The sequence below is a fragment of the Garra rufa genome, chromosome 1 (assembly GCF_049309525.1).
Source record: "Garra rufa chromosome 1, GarRuf1.0, whole genome shotgun sequence".
In the NCBI taxonomy this organism is placed as follows: Eukaryota; Metazoa; Chordata; class Actinopteri; order Cypriniformes; family Cyprinidae; genus Garra; species Garra rufa.
This window is the reverse complement of record NC_133361.1, coordinates 90943187-90965816: the sequence shown is the minus strand read 5'-3', so window position 1 is coordinate 90965816 and position 22630 is coordinate 90943187. Positions and strand designations below refer to the sequence as shown.

Genomic DNA, 22630 nt, shown 5'->3' with positions numbered 1-22630 from the left:
TTTTTTACAAGCTATGTAAAATAAATCATCATTATGAAATATAACGTTGTAATGCTTTAGAGTTTCTGAAGACGTTAGCCTGTAGTAACAGAGAAGGTACGTTTCGCTCTCTATATCATGAATCAATCGTGTGATGATAAGAAGTGATGAGAGAAATTGAGAATCCGATTCATTTGAATCAAATCATTTGTGAAATGATTCAGTGATTCGATTCAGCGGCACGCGGACTACAAACGACAACAACAAACACAAACGAGTGAATCACAACCGAGAATGATTTCATGAAAGTGTAATATATTAGATATGATCTACAAATAATCGAATACTAAATATAAATCAAAATAGCCTGCCTAAATATGAACCTTCTGTGTAATTCGTATATATTTTGTAAATTGTTATAGGCTACTGATGTCTATTAACTCTCTGACTGTCTTACTAGTGCACTGAATACTGAACTAGGAGCTGATTGAGACGCATCCAGAGATTTAGTTTCCATTGATTTTTCTTTCTATTAATTATTCTCATCTTAAACAGGACAAAGTGTTCAAACACACAGAAAAACTCCTGGAGAATCAACAGAGATCCATGTCACACACTGTTATAAAGATGCCGTTTATTAAAGAGGAGAATGAAGACATGAAGATTGAAGAAACATTTAGAGTCAAACATGAAGATACTGAGGAACAAACAGGTTGGTTTTTATTCTCTAAGATGAATTCACTACAGAAATAGATATGAATTATCAGGGCTCTCAAGTTTTGGAAAAAGTTTGGAGTGAGATTTTATCTGTTAGGGTAGGAGCCACTCTAATATTTGCAGCAGCGGCCCCTCGGCCCCACGCAATTCTCTCCAGTTTTTGGTAAAAGTTCAACTATCTATTGTTCATAATTAACCAGCACAAAATAAAACATATAACAACTGGTAGATCTGATAAGTCAAATTCATAAAAATAAAATGTTTTAAATATTTCAAAAATATGCGTATCAAAAGTAAAAAAAAGAATTTGGCCCCAAACGAGCAAACTAAACATCAGTGCTCAATGCACATACTGTAAACATACAGGAGGATTGCAAAACTTGCTCATCGCATGTATGTCAATCTGTGTGTGTGTTTGTGAAAGAGAGAGGGTACATATTTCAGCTTACTAATGTCATTTTGTATTTCAAGTGTTTATTGCACACTTTGATGCCTTGATGACAGCGGTAGGGGCTTGAACTTAGCTAGAGTAATTAGTTACGTGTAACTGAATTATGTAATTTAATTAAAAATGACATTTAACTAATCTGTTACAGTTACTGAGAAATAACAAATATAGTTAAATTACAGTTACTTTTAAAAATGTTTACAATTACAAAGTGGGTTACATGTAAATATTTTGATTGATTTATTTCCCAAATCGCATTGACTGCTTTAAAATAGAGACACCAATGTTTCAGGAGTTAAACAGAGGTGCTAAAGATTTTGTGGTGGCTGTGCTTTAAAATTAAATTATTAAAATCTTAATTCAAGTGATGAAGGATTTTGTAAAATTGACAGTAATTACTGTAAGGTAAACCTGTCTGCTTAAAAAGTTTTTAAAAGTATTATCAGCTGAAAACATTCCTTAGAAATTTAGTAATCAAATGTAATGTTACATTACCTCTAAAGCAATTGAAATAGTTACATTACTTTTAAATTACATTTTAAATAGGGAAATTTAATCTTTAGCCTATTACAGCCCATTTCCAAAATAACCTTCCCAACAATGTTGATACATTTGTGTTTTGAAATATATAAAACAATTTATTTTATTTGGATGAATTTGTCCGTCTTTTTAGCAGATTTACCAATTGTCTTGTCTTTTCCTTAATTTCAGGCCCACAATTGGTTAAAGCTGTTGAAGAACTAATAATTTTGCACAAATTTAGCTATAATCCCCAACATCAGTTCTCACTATCTTTGATCACAGGCAAGTGATTTTAAAGTGATAGCGGGACAAGTTATCCCTTACTTTTCAGCGTGAGAAATACAAGGTTTGGCGTCAGAGCGTGTGAACTGGTTGAAATGCGTATATCTCACACTGAATGCGTGAGACTTGAGAGCACTGTCTTAAAATGTCATTGCCATTGCTTTGTCTCAGATGCATACCAGTAATGTGTTTTTTCCCTTGCATTTTATAAAAGCTGTTTAAATAGCCTAATTTAACTAAGGTCTAGTCCTGATTTAAGCTAAGCCCTGTCTGCGAATCAGGGTCTATATTTTTTGAAGTTACCACAAAGTTTTTTGTTGTTGGATTTTTAAAAAATAATAATTAGCTTTACCTGAATTCAATGTTATTTTCTTGTTCAAATAGTGTAGGGCAAAAATAAACACATTTGTATGTAAACTGAAGGATGTTTACTTTGAGTGGCTTATTGTTTTAAAACCATGTTAATTACAGTCATGCATGTTCTCTGATGGAAAAAAGTAAAAAGCATGATTGATTTGATAAATTTTCTATGTTAATTCAATGTTAAATAAGTGATTTAATTTAAGTTGAAGAAATGTTGATTTAATGACCATCTTGATCGATTTTTCATCATTGAAATAACATTTCAGGGTGCAAAACTGATGAAAAAACAATGTTACATTTCAACATTGATTCAATGATAATATGATTGATGCATTAGCATTGATTCAATGTTGATTCAGTGTTGGTCTGCTATCTGGGAAGGTATAAAAACAGTATAGTGTTATAAATTAAAAAAATACATTAACAAATAGAGATAAGTATTCCTAGATGTATGATGTTAATAACTTTAGACAAGCATCATCATATGGGTACGACATTCAATTCTTTAATCAACATTTCTATGATGTATTTGTGATTCTAGAGAGCAGTGCAGCATTGGACTTTTATTTTGCTCTGGTGATGTGACGTCATAAAGATGCGCTGAGCTCCACATCTGTTGTGAGTCGCCTGAAGAAAGGTTTGTGGTTTTAAAGTTTTTGAATCAATGCTAACTGTTACATTAGTGAAATAATTTACAAGCTATGTAAAATAAATAAATGCACAATTGTTAAATATAACGTTGAAATGCTTTATTTAGTGTTAGTTAAAGCGTTAGCCTTTAGTATCAGGGAATGTGCGTCTCATTTCGCTCTCTATTTCATGAATCAATCGTGTGATGAGAGAAACTGAGAATCCGAATCATTTGAATCAAATCATTTATGAAATGATTCAGTGATTCGATTCAGTGGCACGCGGACTACAAACGACAATAACAAACACAAACCGAGAATGATTTCATTAAAGTGTAATATATTAGATATGAACAAATAATCGAATACAAAATATAAATCAAAAGTAGCCTACCTAAATATGAACCTTCTGTGTAATTTGAATATATTTTATAAATTTTATATATTAAGTCTATTAACTCTCTGACTGTCCTACTAGTGCACTGACTACTGAAAAACTCCTGGAGAATCAACAGAGATCCATGTGACACACTATTATAAATATGGAGTTTATGAAAGAGGAGAGTGAAGACATGAAGATTGAAGAAACTTTCAGGGTCAAACATGAAGATACTGAGGAACAAACAGGTTGGTTTTTATTCTCAAAGCTGAAATTAAAGATATTAATGAATAATGTGTGTAGACATCATGCATTTGGTTCAGTTGTAACAATAATATGGAATTAGCCTAAACAATATATATATATATATATAATGAAATGTGAATAATCATATTTGGCTACTGCATGCTATCTACAAAAAATGACAAAAAGTCTGACAATAAAAATAAGCATGAACAAGTTACATTTAGTTGTAATTATGTGAGGTGTAAGATTGTAATGTATAAGTTGTACACTTATAAAAATATAAAAAAGGAGGGAATAAGGGGGGAAAATAGGAAAAAGGGAAAGAAGGAACAAAATATATAAAATAAATAAATAGATAAAGAGAACAAATTAAGAAAATAATTCAAATAATAGCAATATAATTAAGTAAATAAATTAATAATAAAAAAAATAAATGACTGTTCAGGAGCATCAGAGAGGAGCAGTACTCTTATAAAGTACTGTAAAGAAGGTTCTGTATTTTATCATGAGAACGGTATAAACCAGTGGTTCTCAAACTGATGGAGGGGTACGTGAACAAAATGCTGAGCTTTGGCATTTGTTTATTTCTACTCCAACTTAAAGTAACATTAAAATAAGTATTTCTGACAGGCAAAATGCCACTTTTAGTATAAAAACATACATTTGAGTAAACAACGTTAAGTTACCTCAATTTTTGAATGCCCACGGATTGTGCTGCTTTAGCAAATCATGCTCCTGTTCATTGTGTCTTTAAAGTAGATTTGAAGCACTTAATAGCATGAAGAACATATGTCTACAGACTGTACAGAGCGATTGATTTAAGAAACTCTTCGATACAGAAACATATGTTGTGACTTACTGTTGTTCGTCTTTAAAATATGAGCAAGAGTGCAATTTTCTCTGAATATTCAAATTTTTCAATTGTTTGTTTTATAAGTTAAACAAAAAGGTAATATTAAGTGAACATTTTACATTTTAAATGTAGCCTTTTACATTTTAAACACAACACTGTCAATATTGTCAGATTTTACAACAAAGCAATAATAGATCCAACGAAATCCACAACAGAACTGTGTGAGTCTCCTAGAAACGGCAGCATTTCATTAGTGAACGAATCTGCAGCTTTCAAATTTTCAATGATATTTTTATTTAGTCTGCATGTAATGCCTGATAAAGCTACCAGTCTCGGATGGAGCATTGTTCTCTTGATCTGAGAGCTAAGGACTTTTCTCCATGAGCTCTTTGCACAGTCATATCAGTTTATTTGGCCTTTCCCCCCTTCCCTGTTAGGCTGCTCCTGTCTCTTCACTCTAGAGCAATGTCAGTCCTCGCGCCCTCCTGCTCTGCATATGTTGTACGTATCTCTTTTCACGTACAGCAATTGTTCTGTTTGACCATGAAGTTCCCTGCTAATTGGACATCAGATATCCCGCCATGATTCTAGTTCGAAGTGAGTGTATATGTTCCATTCAAAGAGCATTAAAGAGTGCGAAACGTGAATTTAAATTTTATATTTATTTACAGAGGTATATGATGTCACATTTTACAGTTTTGTCTGTGTGAAGACGCTGCAGGCACCGGCACAGCGCAAATCCATGAATAAACGTTCCGAAGTGAAGTAAACTTTACCAGATTTCCCGTGGTCAGGGAGTAGAGAGCAATGAACACTGTGTAGGGATCATGTCAATCGGAACACAGTTCATGCACATAGCTCTCTTCTAACGAGCTGGTGATCTGAAGCAGGTGTGTTAACTAAGAGAAACATGTAAAATATAATAATAATAATAAAAAACTTGCAGGGGGGGGGGGACGGACGACAAACTCCGGTCCTGGAGAGCCAGCGTCCTGCAGAATTCAGCTCCAACCCTAATTAAATTTTACCTGCCTGTAGCTTTCTAGTAACCCTTAAGACGTTGATTATTTTTTTCAGGTGTGTTTGATTAGGGTTGAAGCAAAACTCTGTGGGGCCACAGGCTCTCCAGGGCAGATGTTCACCCCCTGCTCTGGAGGGTCTCCAATTAGCACACCGCTCCCAAGGAAAACATCTGGGTCCCCCTCTCATCTATGAGAATTAAGTCCTCTGCTCCATGGAACTTCGTGAGGCAACCATACCAGGTGTATTATTCTTCTGTATGCAAGCTTCTCCCTGGGGCTCCAATCATGTGACTGCCTTTATGGTTGTCAGTTGGCAGTGTCTCCCAACCTTAACTCAATTTATGTTATGTTATGTCATGTCAAGCTCTGGGGGCTGTTTCAAAAAGACTAAGAAGCTGGGATTAAAGTCCAAAACCTGACTTGAGATAAAATAACAAATCAGTCTGGGTTAAAGTGGTTCCATAAATGACCATTTAGGCCCAATCCCAATTCTATTTTCTACCCCTTCGCCTACCCTTCGCCCCTTCCCCTTGTCCCTTGAAACAAAGTGTAAAGGGGAAGGGCTCAAATATTTCCCCTAAGAAATGGGACACCACTACAACACTGTTATACGTCATCATAGGTTGTCGCTAGTTCCTAATGTTACGTCAGAGGACATGCGCAGATGTTTATCACTCATTCCAAGATGTCAAAATGTTGTCATGTTGCAAAAAGTACAAATGTACGGTGTACGCTACGCACCGTTCATTCACATGTGGCCGTAAGCAAAACAAACAACGCATTACCACATGCGTGGCAAATTGCTAATCAGCGTAGTGGTGCCTAGAGAAGTATATATGCTTCATTTGTGAATATCGTTTTGAACTTTCTATTTAAACGCATTCGTTTTCTGGATCCTTGGACTAAAATGTTTACAGGGGTTCACTGGTTTAAGAAATTTCTGATCGTAAAAATCAGCTTCTTTTTATTTGTAAGGTATCGTTTTTATTATTATGTACTGATTTAAATTACTGGTGCGGTGAGCGGGCACAGGTGCATTAGGCGCAATCATCAAATACATTTCAAAGCATCACTGCCATGATTTTGGCGAATGCAAGACACTGAATAATGCGCATCAGAGGGGATTAAAAAGTGGAAGTGTGTATACACCGTATACGTTACCTGCGTACACCATCCACTACACCACCGTTGTAAATTGCCGTGCCACTGGTCTTTCATGTTTCTAACATGCAGTCAAGTGTATATGACATAAAAATATCTTTTGTAATATCGTGCAATCAGTGCTATCTGCTAGCAAACTTTAGCGATTTTTTTGCAAACGTTTATTTACAAAACAACACCATAAACACAAACACAAGATTGAAGGTAATATACATATAATGAAACATTGTCATGAAAATCCTTATTAAAGGCAAAAATTACTTATATTTACGAGTCCGCTTGCTCGAGTGAGCAGCCATGTTGGAAATTTCTCTTAGCCCTTCGTTTGAAGTGAGGTCCTGAAAAATCTTCGTTTGGAGGGCTATCTGGCCCTTCCCCTTACCCCTACCCCTCCAACCAAAAGAGAAATGAGACACCCCTACCCCTTCACGTGAACGCGCCAAACGGAGGGGTAGGGCTAAGTGTAGGGGTAAGGGGTAGAATTGGGATTGAGCCTTAAGGTCACACAATCTCACTAATGTGATCCTGGTTCAGTCAGTGAAGGCAATTTGATGTGCACGCTTGTTCTTAAGCAGTCCTTAATGTTGATTATGGATCTATTTGTGTTGTTTTTGAGATGTTGTGTTTTCCTGAGGGCATATTCTTCATCTGTAAATGTTAGAAAGTCATGCAAACATATCAAGTTTACTGTAAGGAGTGGACGAGTTTTACAAAAGGAAACCAGCGATGCTGCATGATAAACAGACTGAGTAAAATATTGTAGTAGCTCAATAATTCTGGGAAAAGTAGACATTTTGCTAAAATATTTGTTGTTGGACATTAACTGTGACACATGTACAATTATAATCCTTAATGTAAGTGTATTTTTATAATAGCAGTAAATGGAAATAAAATGTAAGCTGACTAATACTGTAATGAAGCGAAGACGAGGCAAGACGAAGTGAGGATCTAAGTGCAGGAGTTTATTGAAAATCCAAAAAAAATATTAATCTGAAACAGAGAAAACCAGGACAGAAAGCAACCATTAGACATTTAACAACTGACAAGGCACAGAGGAAACACAAGGACTAGTTATACAAAGGGCTGAGGTAATGAGCTAATTGGTACGAGGGGTAACTAATGAGGGAGTAGGTGTGGTGAAGGAGCAACTGTGGTTTGACTTGGCTTTGAAGGAGCAGCTGTGACTTGGCTTGACTTTACTGGAGCAGCAGCGACTTCACGTTATTCAGGAGGTTCTGCTGTGTCTTGATATGACTCTGGAAGTGCTGTTGTGTCTTGACTCAGGAAGTGAAGCGGTGTCTTGTCTCAGGAAGTGAGGCTGTGTCTATACCTGACTCAGAAAGTGAGGCTGTGTCTAGACCTGACTCGGGAAGTGAGGCTGTGTCTAGACCTGACTCAGGAAGTGAGGCTTTGTCTTGACCTGACACAGGAAGTGAGGCTGTGTCTTGACCTGACACAGGAAGCGAGGCTGTGTCTTGACATGACTCAGGAAGTGAGGCTGTGTCTTGACCTGACTCAGGAAGTGAGGCTGTGTCTTGACCTGACTCAGGAAGTGAGGCTGTGTCTTTACCTGACTCAGGAAGTGAGGCTGAGTCTTGACCTGACTCAGGAGGTGAGGCTGTGTCTTGACCTGACTCAAGAGGTGAGGCTGTGTCTTGACCTGACTCAGGAAGTGCTGCTTAACTTAGGAACCTAAACCGTTACATGACTCAACTTAGCAGGAACAGCAGCTGTGACGTTACCTGATTTTGCAGGAACAGCAGCTGTGACGTGACGTGACTTGACTTTGCAGGAACAGCAGCTGTGACGTTACCTGATTTTGCAGGAACAGCAGCTGTGACGTGACGTGACTTGACTTTGCAGGAACAGCAGCTGTGACGTGACTTGACCTTTCAGGAACAGCAGCTGTGACGTGACTAGACTTTGCAGGAACAGCAGCTGTGACGTGTGACATTAGCGGGCGCTGGCTTGGCAGACGTGACGCTAGCGGGCGCTGGCTTGGCAGACGTGAAGCTAGCATAAAAGGATGGCTGTGTAAAAGGAACTCTTCCACATAACATTCGACAGGTCGGCCATTCTGAAATATGGCGCAAAGGGCCCTTAGAGGGTTGCACAAAACTCCTGCTAGATCCATTTTTTGGTCTGTTGTTCTGTAACAAAGCGAAGACGAGGCAAGATGAAGTGAGGATCTAAGTGCAGGAGTTTATTGAAAATCCAAAAAAACAACAACTAATAATCCGAAACAGAAAAAATCAGACCAGGACAGAGAGCAACCATTTCAGACATTTAACAACTGGCAAGGCACAGGGGAAACACAAGGACTATTTCTACAAAGGGCTAAGGTAATGAGCTAATAGGTAACCGGGCTAACTAATGAGGGAGTGGGTGTGGTTCAATGAATATCCATGACCAGGGGTGTCGCTGGGAATTCTGGGCCCCGTGCACTGACTCAGCTAAGCGGCCCCCCTAAAAAAAAAATTACGTTCTAACTAAAAATGGTTGTGTAACCCCCTCTCACTCTGGTCCTACTTGCACCCGCTCTGAGCGGGTCTCCGGCATGGGAGGCGGATGCACTAACAAGGAGGCTAAAGAGTGCAATCTCTAGCATCGGTCGCTAGTGTGTCTCTTGAGATCGGATTAGGGACTCTGCTTCCGGCTTTGCTACTGTTCGGACGCTTTTGCTTACTGCTCCGCGCTTTTCTCCCTGTTTATGAACTTTTCTCATATTTTTCTAAGATTTTAACTTCAGCATATCAACACAGTGCACAGTGAATCCCCAAATGTGACTGAACATGGATCGTATCAACCTGCTGCTAACATCGCTACAAACAGGCGTGCAAGTTCGAGCAGACAGTGCTCCATCTCCATTATCAGAAATATAAGTAGCAAAACTACAACTAGATGCTGCATTCCTCAAGCAACCATCTCTGATGTGAACAAGGAACTTCGGAATATTCTAATGAAACACAAGACTGCAAATCGAATCATCATCCATGTGGGAAAGAACGATATTCTGAAAGAGCAGTCAGAACTCCTAAAGAAGGATTTTGGTGAACTCATTGAAACACTTCGAAGACTTGAAATTCAGTCGTTCATCAGTGGACCACTCCCAGCAAGGGGAACTAACATGTTTTCACGGTTGCTTGGACTGAATACCTGGCTACAATGAACCTGCAGTCTAAAACAAGTCAACTTTATTGACAACTTCAACCTTTTCTGGGGCCATAGACAACTGTTCAAACTGGACGGCCTCCACCCAAACAAACTTGGTGCGAGAGTGCTAAAGGACAATATCTATTTTTCACTCCAGCATCCATCAGTGGAATGTGCCAGTCTACCCAACATGAATGGCACACACACACTTGGACAGTGTATGCGTGACGACAGGACATCTTATCAGCTTCAGAGTCATCATGTGGTCAACACAACCCACAAGGACACTGACAACGCCACACAGCCACAACAAGCACTGCTTATGGACACTTTCCTGCCCACTGAGCTCATCACAGACAGACTGTGACGTACTGTCACAGCTCCAAGACTCAGCACCGAAGGACGACTTTCTGGTAAACAGCCAGGGAAGCCAGGACAACAAAATTTTTCAGCCACTGGAAACATCAGAGCCAGAGCTCCATTCACCAGACTCATTATCCCTTTCTCCAGCATCTCCACTTCTAAGCTTCTCACAGAAAATGGAGGAACTGGTATATTCTGGAAGTTATCAACTAAAAAACGGCGGGCACCACAACCACCAAAACCTGTGGGTCCAGCTCGCCCTCCTCCTCCTGTGAGAGCTCTCTGGCTGCTGCCACAACGCCAGGGCCCAAACCCTCCTGCATCTGCTGTGAGTGAACCAAAAACAACTGATAACAGCTCTCAGTGATATGTGTCGGGTCCCCGCTATGATAACAGCAACACTCAGCAATGTTTACAGAACAAGCGGGAACCCAGTGTGCCTGTAGTTTTCCCTATTTCTGTTTTAATATGTGAAAGAAAGTTTAAGGCCATCCCAAGCCGTACGGTTGACCCATCTAATCTGAGGCCTATCCTGCATCAAACTAAGATTGCTCTAGAGACAAAAAGTAATACCATCAAGCTAGCATTTTTAAACATTCGCTCAGTAAAAAATAAATCACATCTGATCAATGATTTGATAACCACAAACAACCTGGATTTTATGTTTCTAAATGAAACATGGCTAGAAGACAGCTGCAGCGCAACAATCCTCAATGAAGCAGCCCCTCCTAACTTTACTTTCATGAGTGTCTGCAGAGCTGTTAGAAGAGGTGGTAGTGTAGCTGGTCTTTTTAAAGATGTCTATCAATGCAAGCAAGTGTCATTTGGTCAGTACATGTCTTTTCAATATCTAGGGGTTATGCTGAAAGGGGCTCCACTCATTCTATTTATCATTGTTTACAGGCCACCAAAATACTGTCCAGTCTTTGTTGATGAGTTCACAGAACTGCTATCAATGATTTGTTCAGAGTTTGACTGTTTTGCTATTGCAGGGGATTTTAATGTTCACATAGAAACTGCAGAAATCAAAACCACAAAAGAAATTATAACGGTTTTGAACACTTTTGACCTGATTCAGCATGTGCATGGTCCTACACACAATCGTGGACACACTCTTGATTTACTCATCAGTAAGGGTCTAAACATTTCATCCACTGTTATCAAGGATGTAGCACTTTCTGATCACTTCTGTGTTTTCTTTGATATTGATCACTGCTCCTAATGAATCTAGATCTGTCTCTGTCAGAAAGAGATGCATTAACGATAACATAGGGCTGGACAATATATCGAACGATATTGTGCGGCGCATTTAGTCAATGAAGCCGGTACTTTGATTAGTAGTAAATCTCCATCACGTGCGTTCCGCTCATTCAATAAATGCACAACTGAACAGATGAGTTTTGAGTCTGTATTTAAATGTGGCTAATGTATTAGCATATCTGATCTCTTCTGGAAGCTGATTCCAACTGCGGCCGCCCGCTAAAAGCGGATTCCCCTTTTAGCTTAAACTCTATAGGACACCAGGCGACCATGATCAGGTTTGGATACTATGATATGAGATCTAGCATACATGCTTTACATATTGACATGTTTTGGTGTTACCTATTGTGGCATTGTGGCATTAAACTGGGGTTAACTATTATTTCTTTGTTTTCCAACCTTGTGCCCAACAGCACTGAAAGAGGAGAGAGAAGATCTGAATGAAACTGAAGAGAAAGATCAGTTTGAGAATCTTCATGATTTCATAACTGGAGAAAAATCATTTTGTTCCTTACAGTCAGAAAATAATTCTAGACAAAAAAGAGCTCAAAAGACAAGAACTAGGAGTTTTTTCACTTGCTTACAGTGTGGAAAGAGTTTCAATGAACAAGGATTTAAAGTCCACAAGAAAATTCACACTGGAAAGAGGCGTTTATGGAAAGAGTTTCAGTACTAAAAGAAACCTTGAAAGTCACATGAGAATTCACACAGGAGATAATAGTCCCTTTTACAAGGCTTTATCGCCCTTATCTTACATCAACTTAACACCTGTTGTAAAGTAACTCAATTTCGAACATGGTATCTTCAATTGTTCATTTTTATTTATTTTTTTTCCCCACCATGGCAGCTCAAATGACGTATCCGTTCTCTTTTGTTCAGTTTATATGTCCATCGTCAAGGATATATCCACAAAGACATCTTACCAATGTTTCTAAACTTTATGATGGAATATTTCAGTTTCATTCGTTCATTCCGTCGGAGCTTGTGTTGTCTCTTTGAAATCCACGCAGTTTCTCCCGATTCTTAGCTCAATGTGCTTCCTTACTCTTCTTTGATATCGCAACGACTACTTCCCAGGATCTCTGTTCAGGGTTCATACACATTTTTACTAGTAAAATTCCATGACTTTTCCATGACTTTAAGTAAATATTCATGACTTAATGTTTCATGAAATGTATCAGGGCTCGAAATTAACTTTTTTACTTGGTAGCACTGGTGCTCCCAACTTCAAAAAATTAGGAGCATCCCAAAAAAATTAGGAGCACCCAATTTCTTTTTAGTTATGTGCCATTCTTCATGGCGGATTCTGATTAGCACACGTACATCTCAGAGATGTCTATTTGACGTCTGCATTTACATCTGCAAGACATCTACAAGACGTAGTTTGCTCATCTTCAATATGTCTATTGGACGTTTCCTATCAGATGTCAAATAGACCTCTATTAGATGTTTGTGATTCAGAATGTGTGTAAAACTGACATCTTACTGACATCTGCCAGACGTTTGTACACAGCAGATACTTTCCAGATCAAGAGATCTTTAACAGACATCTTGCAGATGTACGTGTGCTTTGTGCGTTGTACAGTATATTGACACGGAGGCGCCAGAATTGTATCTGACAGAATGTGCGCTGTAGCACGAAATATACTATATTTCTACAAAAGCAGATTGTGGAGACCTTTTAATTGTCCACAATAAAAAAAAATAGTCATACTTCACACCCCTAATTGCCATGCAGTTTGTGCAACGCCGGTACAGGGTTTGGTTGAGAGAAAGAAAAAAAACATCCAGTTCCAAGTTAAGCGGAGCGCAGTGTCAGTGACAGGGAGTGATTGACGGCTCAGGGCTCGCAAAGTGTTAAAATCTCTGGTAGCCCTTTGGGCAGGTACTCATCAGATTTTGGGAGCCCGAATAACTAGCCCAAATAAAAAATACCTTTTTTTTTTTAATTTAGAAAATCAGATAGTTTACATTTTAATCAAAAATGTTTATATAAAAAAAAAAGATATAAGATTATTTTATATATATATTACGTAATTGTTTAGATTTTTAAAAGGCATATTAACTTTTTTCACATTTACACCTCTATGTGTCTGCTGCATAAAAACATGGATTGATAATTGCAATAATTTGACCATAAAGAGCTGAAAAAAAAATTATTGGAAATAAAAAATTATTCTGTCACTAGGGGACGCTTTAGGAGCGCTGAAATATTATTTTCCCTAGTAACTGCTGTATACAACTCAGCATTAACGCTGTTTTGTCAGACAAGAAAGGAACATGCAACACGTTTCTGAAGACAGTCTGTTCCCTTCAGATACATTCATCTATAGACATCCGTGCAGCGTTTTGACTTTGAAACATGCAGTGCACATATTTATTCAATGACATCATTGCCTTTTTGAAGATTTATCCAACCCTATCGCGGTCGTCTTTCCGTCCCCAACTGTAAGACCTCTTAAAATTATAATCAAGACTTTTCTTTTACTATTTTAAATATTTATAACTTTTTATGGCCTTACATTTTATACAAAACTGCGAGTCACCGTTACCCCCCGTGACCGATCGTGCGCTCGTTAACTGAAATTTAAACAAAATTATCAGCAATATTCTAATATACAGAGATGGTGAAACAAATTTCCATGACTTTTCCAAAACTTTGTGGGTTAATTTAATTTTCCAAAACTTTTCCAGGCCTGGAAATTGCCATTTTAAAATTCCATGACTTTTCCAGGTTTTTCATGAACGTACGAACCCTGTCTGTTTCACTTTTCCAGAAGGCCCTATTCTGGCTGCCTCTTCGCTACTCAGGAGTCCCTTTTTTTTTTTTTTTAAATCTTTCGAAGCTTCCATTGGAGTGTTGTATATAACCGGTCCATTTTCCAGAAAGACTTTCAGTTTCGCTGGCGGTGGTGTTTGGAAATAAATACCTTTCACTTTCAGAATTTTCCTGATCGGTGCAAATGTCCTTCTTTTCTGTTGGATCTCAGGTGGATAGTCTTGGTCAAAGAAGATCCTTTTTCCATTCCAGTGCACTTCCTTCTTCCTCCATGCAGAACGAAGGACCAAGTCCTTCGTCCTATACTCCAGGAAAAATACAACTACCGATCTAGGGTATGCATCGGCGGGTGGTTTGGGCTTGAGTGCTCTGTGACATCGCTGAGAGACAGCTCCGTTTTGATAATCGATTCCACCAAACCCTGGCCGTTATTACCTTCGCTTCCTTTTGGGATTCCAAAAATCCGGATTATTATTTCTACGTGAGCGTGTTTCAAGATCTAGCAATCTCTCTTGTAAGTATTCTTGAATTTGGATGCTCTGGCCGAGTATCTCTTTGGACTCGGCTGCATTTTTTTCTCTAATTCTGCCACTCTTTGCTCCGCTTCATTGATCCTCTCTGCCGTGACGTTTAGGTCTGTGACAAGCCCGTTCAGTTTTTGATTGACGTCTTGCTTGAAACTGCTCAGCTCCTCTTTCACATCTTTTGTAAAAGAATCTTGGAAGGCCGTTAGTTCAGCCTTGTTATCCACCCTGAACGCTTTAATGTCTGGAGGTTGCATGTACCTTTGACTCTAGTATGAGGAAGCTTTTATGACCAAAGTCATTAAATATCAACCACTCTTAAATAATATTTCAGAGATAGGTTATCGATGTCGTCTGTTTGTTTTCATATTTGGCAGCTTGGGACATGTACACAGGCTGGTTGTAAAAGGGCTTCAACAACTTAGGATGCCCAAAAAGAGGGCTAAACGGCTAGCAAAATATTGTGCCTTGTCTGCTATTATAGGCAGTTGCCAGATAGGAGACGGTGTTATTTATACCCATAACAATAGGGGATATGCTTAATGTTGTAAAGATATGATATATGCCATTGTTCCACAATTTTTTTTACATGTTTTTAACTGCATCTGCGTCAGGAAGGGTATCCGGTGTAAAACTTGCCAAATTGGCTGTGTGGATCACTCCGCTGTGGCGACCCCTGATTAGAAGGGAGTAAGCCGAGAGAGAAAGAAGTGTAACCTTCCACTTTTATTATTGGCTAAAATCTCTTAATAAAGTCAGATAGAATTTTTGTTTGATGAATTTTCATCTTGTCCTCTTTTCAATTTTTCCTCGTCTTTCTCTAAATTTGTTGAATTTTATCACCTAGAAGACAAAAATGGCAATAATTGAGGTCCATGGCAATGGCAACTTTATTTATATAGCACTATTTCTTACAGCCAGAGTTGACCAATGTGCTTTACAATAAAAACTAAAAACAGCAGAGGCACAATAATGATAAATACATAAAAAAGGTTATAAAACCACAAGAAAAATAAAACACATTTAACAAAAACATAGGACAAAGATATAAAGTGCTTCAACCAGAATTAAATGCCTTATCGAACAGATAGGTTTTTAGTTTAGACTTAAAAATAGCCACAGAAGAGGCCATTCTAATAAAAATCGGAAGACCATTCCAGAGTCTTGGGGCAATAGAGGCAAAAGCGCGATCGCCCCTGCACTTCAGCTTTGTCTTTGGAATGGACAAAAGTCTCTGGTTAGAGGACCGGAGGGATATGGTTACACTGTGCTCAGCGAGTAATTCTGAAATATATGGTGGAGCAATACCATGAAGTGATTTATAGACTATGAGTAAAATTTTAAAATCTACTCTGTAACGCACAGGGAGCCAGTGTAGGGACAGTAGAACTGGAGTAATATGATCCCGTTTATGAACCCCTGTCAAAAGTCTAGCTGCAGCATTCTGAACCAGTTGTAATCGGGATAAAGCTGTTTGACTAATCCCAACATAAAGTGAGTTACAGTAATCTAATCTTGTAGTAATGAAAGCATGAATTACCTTCTCAAAGTTTTTAAATGAAAGAAAGGACTTTACTTTAGTTAGAAGACGCAGCTGAAAAAAGGATGATTTGACCACAGAATTTATCTGTCTATCAAACCTCAGATGTTCATCAAACACCACACCCAAATTTTTTACATATTGTTTAAAACATGGGGATAACCCACCAAGGTTTGGATTTGGAACATTTAAAGAATCTGAGGGTTTAAAAACAATAATTTCAGTTTTGTCCTCATTAAAGTTCAGACAATTTAGTGACAACCAAGCCTTTACATCTGTTAAACAAGCAAGGATAGTATTTAATCCATCTGAATGCCGGTTTATTGGCAGATAGACTTGCGTATCATTAGCGTATGAATGGAAAGACAGCCCATATTTTCTAAAAATGGAACCAAGAGGAAGCATATATGTGAAAATCTGGAATCTGAGGGTGCAAAAAAATCGAAATACTGAGAAAATCACCTTTAAAGTTCTCCAAATTAAGTTCTTAACAATGCATATTTCTAATCAAAAATTAAATTTTGAAATATTTATAGTAGGAATTTTACAAAAAATCATCTTGGAACATGATCTTTACTTAATTTACTAATGATTTTTGGCATAAAAGAAAAATCAATAATTTTAACCCATACAATGTATTTTTGGCTATTGCTACAAATATACCCCAGCGACTTAAGACTGGTTTTGTGGTCCAGGGTCACATATAAAGAAAAAAGAATAGGAGCCAAAATGGATCCTTGAGGAACCCCACAAGGTAACATAGCACTTCTAGAAGAAGACTCTCCTTTCTTCACTGAGAAAGTTCTATTAGTAAGATAGGATTTAAACCACTCCAATGCACTGCCTGTAATACCTACATAACATTCCAATCGATCAAGAAGGACAGCATGGTCAATAGTGTCAAAAGCGGCAGTAAGATCTAAAAGCACAAGAACTGCGTAGTTGCCTGAATCACATGTTAAAAGAATATCATTAAAAACCTTCAATAAAGCAGTCTCTGTAGAATGATATTTTCTGAATCCAGACTGAAAAACTTCAAAAAGCATCTTGTCCGCTAAAAAGGTTTGCAATTGTTCAAAAACAGTTTTCTCCATAATCTTTGTAAGGAACGACAAGTTGGAGATGGGCCTATAATTTGATAAAATGGTGGGATCCATGCCCTGTTTTTTAAGCAGTGGACGAACTTTTGCATGTTTTAGCAAATCAGGTACAGTTCCAGTTTCTAAACAACGATTTATCAGACACAAAAGATGTGGACCCACCACATCCAATACTTGTTTAAGAAAATACGGGGGAACCACATCTGTTGAAGAGCCAGATGGCTTAAGATGTTCCACTAATTCTATAAGATACGATTCAGTAATGGGAGTAAAATTACTTAAAACAGCAGTACAACTAATGGGAATCGTAGGGTCAGACAGAACAGTATTTACCCCCATTCGTAAAGCATTTCTATTGTTTACAAAAAACTTGAGAAAATCATCACATGATAGTGAAGACACTTCAGTATAAGAGCAAGGAGAAGGACTAATAGTAGCATTGATAATGTTAAAAAGTATTTTTGGTTTATGGCAGTTCTTATTTATAATTTCAGTGAAATACCTTGATTTTGCTGTTTTTACAGCTTTCTGATAGCGGAATAACGAGTCTCTAAACATTTGCAAGGAAACCTGGAGTCTATCCTTTTTCCATTTTCGCTCACATCTTCTACAGATTTGCCTAAGTCATCTAACTAAGATCTCAATTTATGATGAAGTGTCTTTAGGGGTGCCACTTAATCTAAAACATTGTCCACAGGTGGAATTAAACCGAAAAAGAAGCTCTTCAGCACTTATATCACAGTTTAAAACATCCATTTGTAAAGACACCTCACTAAAAGATGAGGAAAAAGCTTCCCTCGTACTTGGAGTAATAAGCCGAGACCGGCGAGCAGAACAAATCGGCTTAAATACATAAGACATAGATAAAAACGTAAACATAACAGTCTTATTATCAGAGAAACCATTTTCACACACCTCTAAATCACAAAGAGAAAACCCATAAGTTAACACTAAATCTAGTGTATGACCATGCTGATGAGTAGGTACATTGACCTGACGAGTTAAATCAAAAGCTTTTAAAAGATTAAGAAATTCCTTTGCTAGAGAATCAGCAGCACAACAAACGTGAACATTGAAATCTCCTAAAATTAGGAGTTGCTCATATTTCGGTATAACATCCCCCAAAAAGTCTGCAAAGTCCATTAAAATGTCCTTATTATATTTTGGGGGTCGATAGATCAGTGCAACCAAAAAAGGCTCACACAGCTTCACTACAAACAGCTGCAATTCAAAACTATTATAATTTTTTGACACAACGGGACGACAAGAAAACATCTTTATATATGGAGGCCAAACCTCGACCTTGCACTGTTAAACGTGGAGAATTAAAGAACAAGCAGTTTGAGGGAAGCAATTCAGAAAAGGAACTTAAATCCCCAGTAGTGAGCCAAGTTTCAGTCAGAAAGAGAAAGTCCAATTTACTAGCAGAGAAATAATCATTGATGATAAAAGTTTTATTTCCTACTGATCTGACGTTGATCAAAGCCATCCTAAGCTGAACCGGGTGATCAGAAGAAACCGGAGATTGATTTGCCCGAGGTAACGGGCGAAGGTGGTCCGTACACACTCCTCCACGACCAGGCCGAGGTGAGCGGAGTATAGGGAGAGGTGCCGATGAGATGGGAAATACAGGAGTAATCCATCCGTACACTGGTTCCAGCGAGCGCCAACGGATAAAGCGATTCCCGTCCAAACCTTCCACGTGGATCCCCAGTTGAAATTGAGACTCCCGATGGAGTCGCTGGGCAAGCTTTAGCCTAACCGCTAGGCCACCCCCGTCTTCTGCATCGGCCAGTGGCGTAGATAGCCAGGTATCGACATCAATAGGGGAGGAGGGGCATACTGAGAACGGATCACCGCTTGATTCAGTAGCTTAATTGAGATTTCTTCCAGATTTGAAAGAGTCAGTCGATCATAGGTTAAAACTGATGAAGCACATTGCGTTAAACATAACATAAAAAGATTAAAACAGACAAATGCAGAGACAGACGGCAAGCCACCCACAACGGCGCCATCTTTGCCATCAAGATAGAATACAACAAACAAGGGTCAGTCTATATATAGATCAGTCTATATATAGATTTCCTAGATTATCTTTTTTTCTTTTTTCTTTTTTTTTTTTTGTATAACAGCCAGCTTAAACTCTGGCCAGGATCAGGTTTGGACACCCTGTTATAGGATCTAACATACATGCATTACATATCTACATATTTTGATGTTAATTGCTTTGTGGCATTAAACTGGGGTTAACTTTTTTTTCTCTTTGTTTTTCCACCTTAGGCCTTACAGCGCTGAAAGAGGAGAGAGAAGTACTGAATGAAACTGAAGAGAAAGATCAGTTTGAGAATCTTCATGATTTCATAACTGGAGAATATTCTGAAAAGACTTGTGAACAAAAAAGAGCTCAAAAGACAGAAACCAGGAGTTATTTCACGTGCTTTAAATGTGGAAAAAGTTTCCATCAACAAGAAGACCTTAAAGTCCACACTGGAGAGAAGCCTTTCATCTGCAAACAGTGTGGGAAAAGTTTCAAAAGAAAGCTAAAACTTAGCTTGCCAACCTGCCAACAGTGTGGAAAGAGTTTTAACCGACGAGGAAACCTTGACAGGCACATGAAGATTCACAATAGAGGGATAGAGGGAGTCAATCAAAGTGGAAGCCTTGACGTCCACCAGAATATTCACACAACAGAGAGCCTTTTTACCTGCCAACAGTGTGGAAAGAGTTTCAGTCAAAAAGCAAGCCTTAATAGGCACATGAATGTTCACACTGGAGAGAAACCTTACACATGCAAACAGTGTGGAAAGAGTTTCAGTCAAAAAGCAAGCCTTAATATGCACATGAGAGTTCACACTGGAGAGAAACCTTACACATGCAAACAGTGTGGAAAGAGTTTCAGTCAAAAAGCAAGCCTTGAAATGCACATGAGAGTTCACACTGGAGAGAAACCTTACACATGCAAACAATGTGGAAAGAGTTTCAGTCAAAAAGCAAGCCTTGAAATGCACATGAATGTTCACACTGGAGAGAAGCCTCACACATGCAAACAATGTGGAAAGCGATTCAATCAAAAAGCAAGCCTTGAAATGCACATGAGAGTTCACACTGGAGAGAAGCCTTACACATGCTGTCAGTGTGGAAAGAGTTTTGGTACAAAAGGAAGCATTGACAAGCACATGAATGTTCACATTGTAGAGAAGCCTCACTCATGCGAACAGTGTGGAAAGAGATTTAGTCTACAAGGAAACCTTGTTAGGCACATAAAAAAAATTCACAATAGAGAGAAGTCTAAAGATCCCCTCAGTGTGGAAAGTGTTTCAACTAAAATGTATAAAACAGACAATTCCGGTTCTTTATTTCTGATTGGTTGAGCCACATTTGAAGCTTAACATTTGAAGACATAAATACATTTATTAGAATTTAATTTTATCTTTTCATCTTTTTTATCTTTTTTTTATCTACTTTTTTCCCTGGTATCTATGTTTAACAAATATTTTATGTTTAGTTTTATGTTTTACCTTGATGTACATTGTTCATTGTTGCATAACCTACATTAGTGCAAAAAATCGTGAGGAACTAATATGACTGATGAAACAAAAGACATTAACAAGTTTGATTTAGATTTTTTTCATTTCAAGAGTATTTTAATTTTGTCTTACTTTCATAAGTACAATTGAATTACATTGAATTAGTTTTTTTTTTTTTTATATTAGATTACAATCATTACAGGCTTTCACCAATTTAGTTCATTAACCATATGAATTATTGAGGAATGGTGTGGGCAATGAAACTAACACTGGCCAATATAGTGTTGAAGGTTTCATGGCTATATTTGCGCAGCCTGGTGGCTAATCTTCACTGGTTGAGTGTGAAGATTGACTGTTCATCCAATGGTTCAAACATTGTAACCAGAAGGTGGTGCGATGTATCAGGAAGATAATGCACCAATACACACCACAAGATTGGTGAAAGAGTGGTTTGATAAACATAAAAGTAATATTTTTCATCAAAATGCTGTATAGGCAGCAAAAGGAGGCCCAACGCCATACTAATTGTGGTATAAAACCAGGTGTTTGAGTTTCATTGTCCAACCCCTGTACATTCACTGTTGAACTCCTGAAGGCTGAGCCTTAAACTATTTTTTATTTTAATTTTATTTTTTTTATTATTACATTAATTTAAATAATAGTCTGTCTAAATATTTATTTTGACTGGCTGGAAGGTAAGCAATAAAATGCAAATGAAATGAAAATAGCTGTCATTTTTATTCTTTCATTCAAATATTGAGCTGCAAACATCAATAACTGCTGTTAACTTTTAAAGACTCGCAAAAACCATGGTATAATCAAGAAAATCAATGGTTAGCCATTAGGGCTGTGAATCTTTGGGTAGACAGCGAATCGTTTCGATTCACGATTCAGAGGTTTTTGATTCGATTCAAAAACGATTTTTGCAAATCAGAACGATTCAATTCGATTCGATTAACAATGAAATTTGATTCGATTCGATTATTAATGATTCGATTCTGTAAATTTTTGTATACATCGGTATCTGAGCAAATAAAATAATTTTTTGGGAAATTCATGACCATTCAATAGATTTAATAACTTGATTCAGGACTTCAGTTCAATAGCTTAACTTCTTAGGACTCAAAATACATTAAGGCAAGTAAACCCAGAAAAACAATACTACTTCTACATATTCAATGCACCATGAGTGCTTTTATTGTAAACATTGCACACATTTCCTGAACATTTAGGAAATACAGCAAAGTGTGTACATACAGCAAAGAAAGTGTGTACATACAGCAAAGAAAGTGTGTACATACAGCAAAGAAAGTGTGTAAATACAGCATCTACTTGAGATTTTTTTTCAAAAATATTAATTGATCAACACAATCTGGCCGTAAACTGCTTCTCCGAGAAGACACTATGTCTCCTGCAGTGCTGAAAACTCTCTCTGAGGCCACACTGGTAGCAGGAATGCAAAGACAACTTCTTGCCAGATTTGCAAGGATTGGTAGCTCTGTCTCATGGGACTTCCACCAGTCCAGTGCATTTTCAGTCAGTGGCAGAGGAACCATGGATCTGTATTTGAGTACCTCATCTCTGCTGACCACGCTAGCGGACCTTGATAGTGGACAGGTCTCTGGCACCTGCTGAAAGATGTTGCCGAAGAGCAAATCCATAGCTTTCAATTTTTTTGCAGGACGCATCTCATCTGAAAAAGAAAATTAATGAGATTGATGGAAACATGATGAAAAAGTTGTTTGTTTGCATCTCATTTCTTGTCCTTAAACACATTATGAAT

The 22630-nt window shown here is 37.9% G+C and overlaps 1 protein-coding gene across 1 annotated transcript; it reads left to right on the top strand.

Annotated features, from left to right (window-relative positions):
* The first annotated feature begins 400 nt into the window (after nucleotides 1-400).
* LOC141326096 (uncharacterized) lies at nucleotides 401-21610 on the top strand. The gene is made up of 4 exons (XM_073834797.1): nucleotides 401-691; nucleotides 2853-2948; nucleotides 3419-3567; nucleotides 19601-21610. The coding sequence occupies exons 3-4, from the start codon at nucleotides 3483-3485 to the stop codon at nucleotides 20689-20691; spliced, it is 1176 nt and encodes a 391-aa protein (XP_073690898.1). The 5' UTR covers nucleotides 401-691; nucleotides 2853-2948; nucleotides 3419-3482; the 3' UTR covers nucleotides 20692-21610.
* Nucleotides 21611-22630: the final 1020 nt, after the last annotated feature.

What these genes read in the sequence shown, in the direction of transcription:
- LOC141326096 (XM_073834797.1), top strand. Translation starts at nt 3,483, where the DNA reads ATGGAGTTTATGAAAGAGGAGAGTGAAGACATGAAGATTGAAGAAACT. An exon ending in AGATACTGAGGAACAAACAG is followed by an intron (nt 3,568 to 19,600) that starts GTTGGTTTTTAT and finishes TTTCCACCTTAG; the next exon opens with GCCTTACAGCGCTGAAAGAG.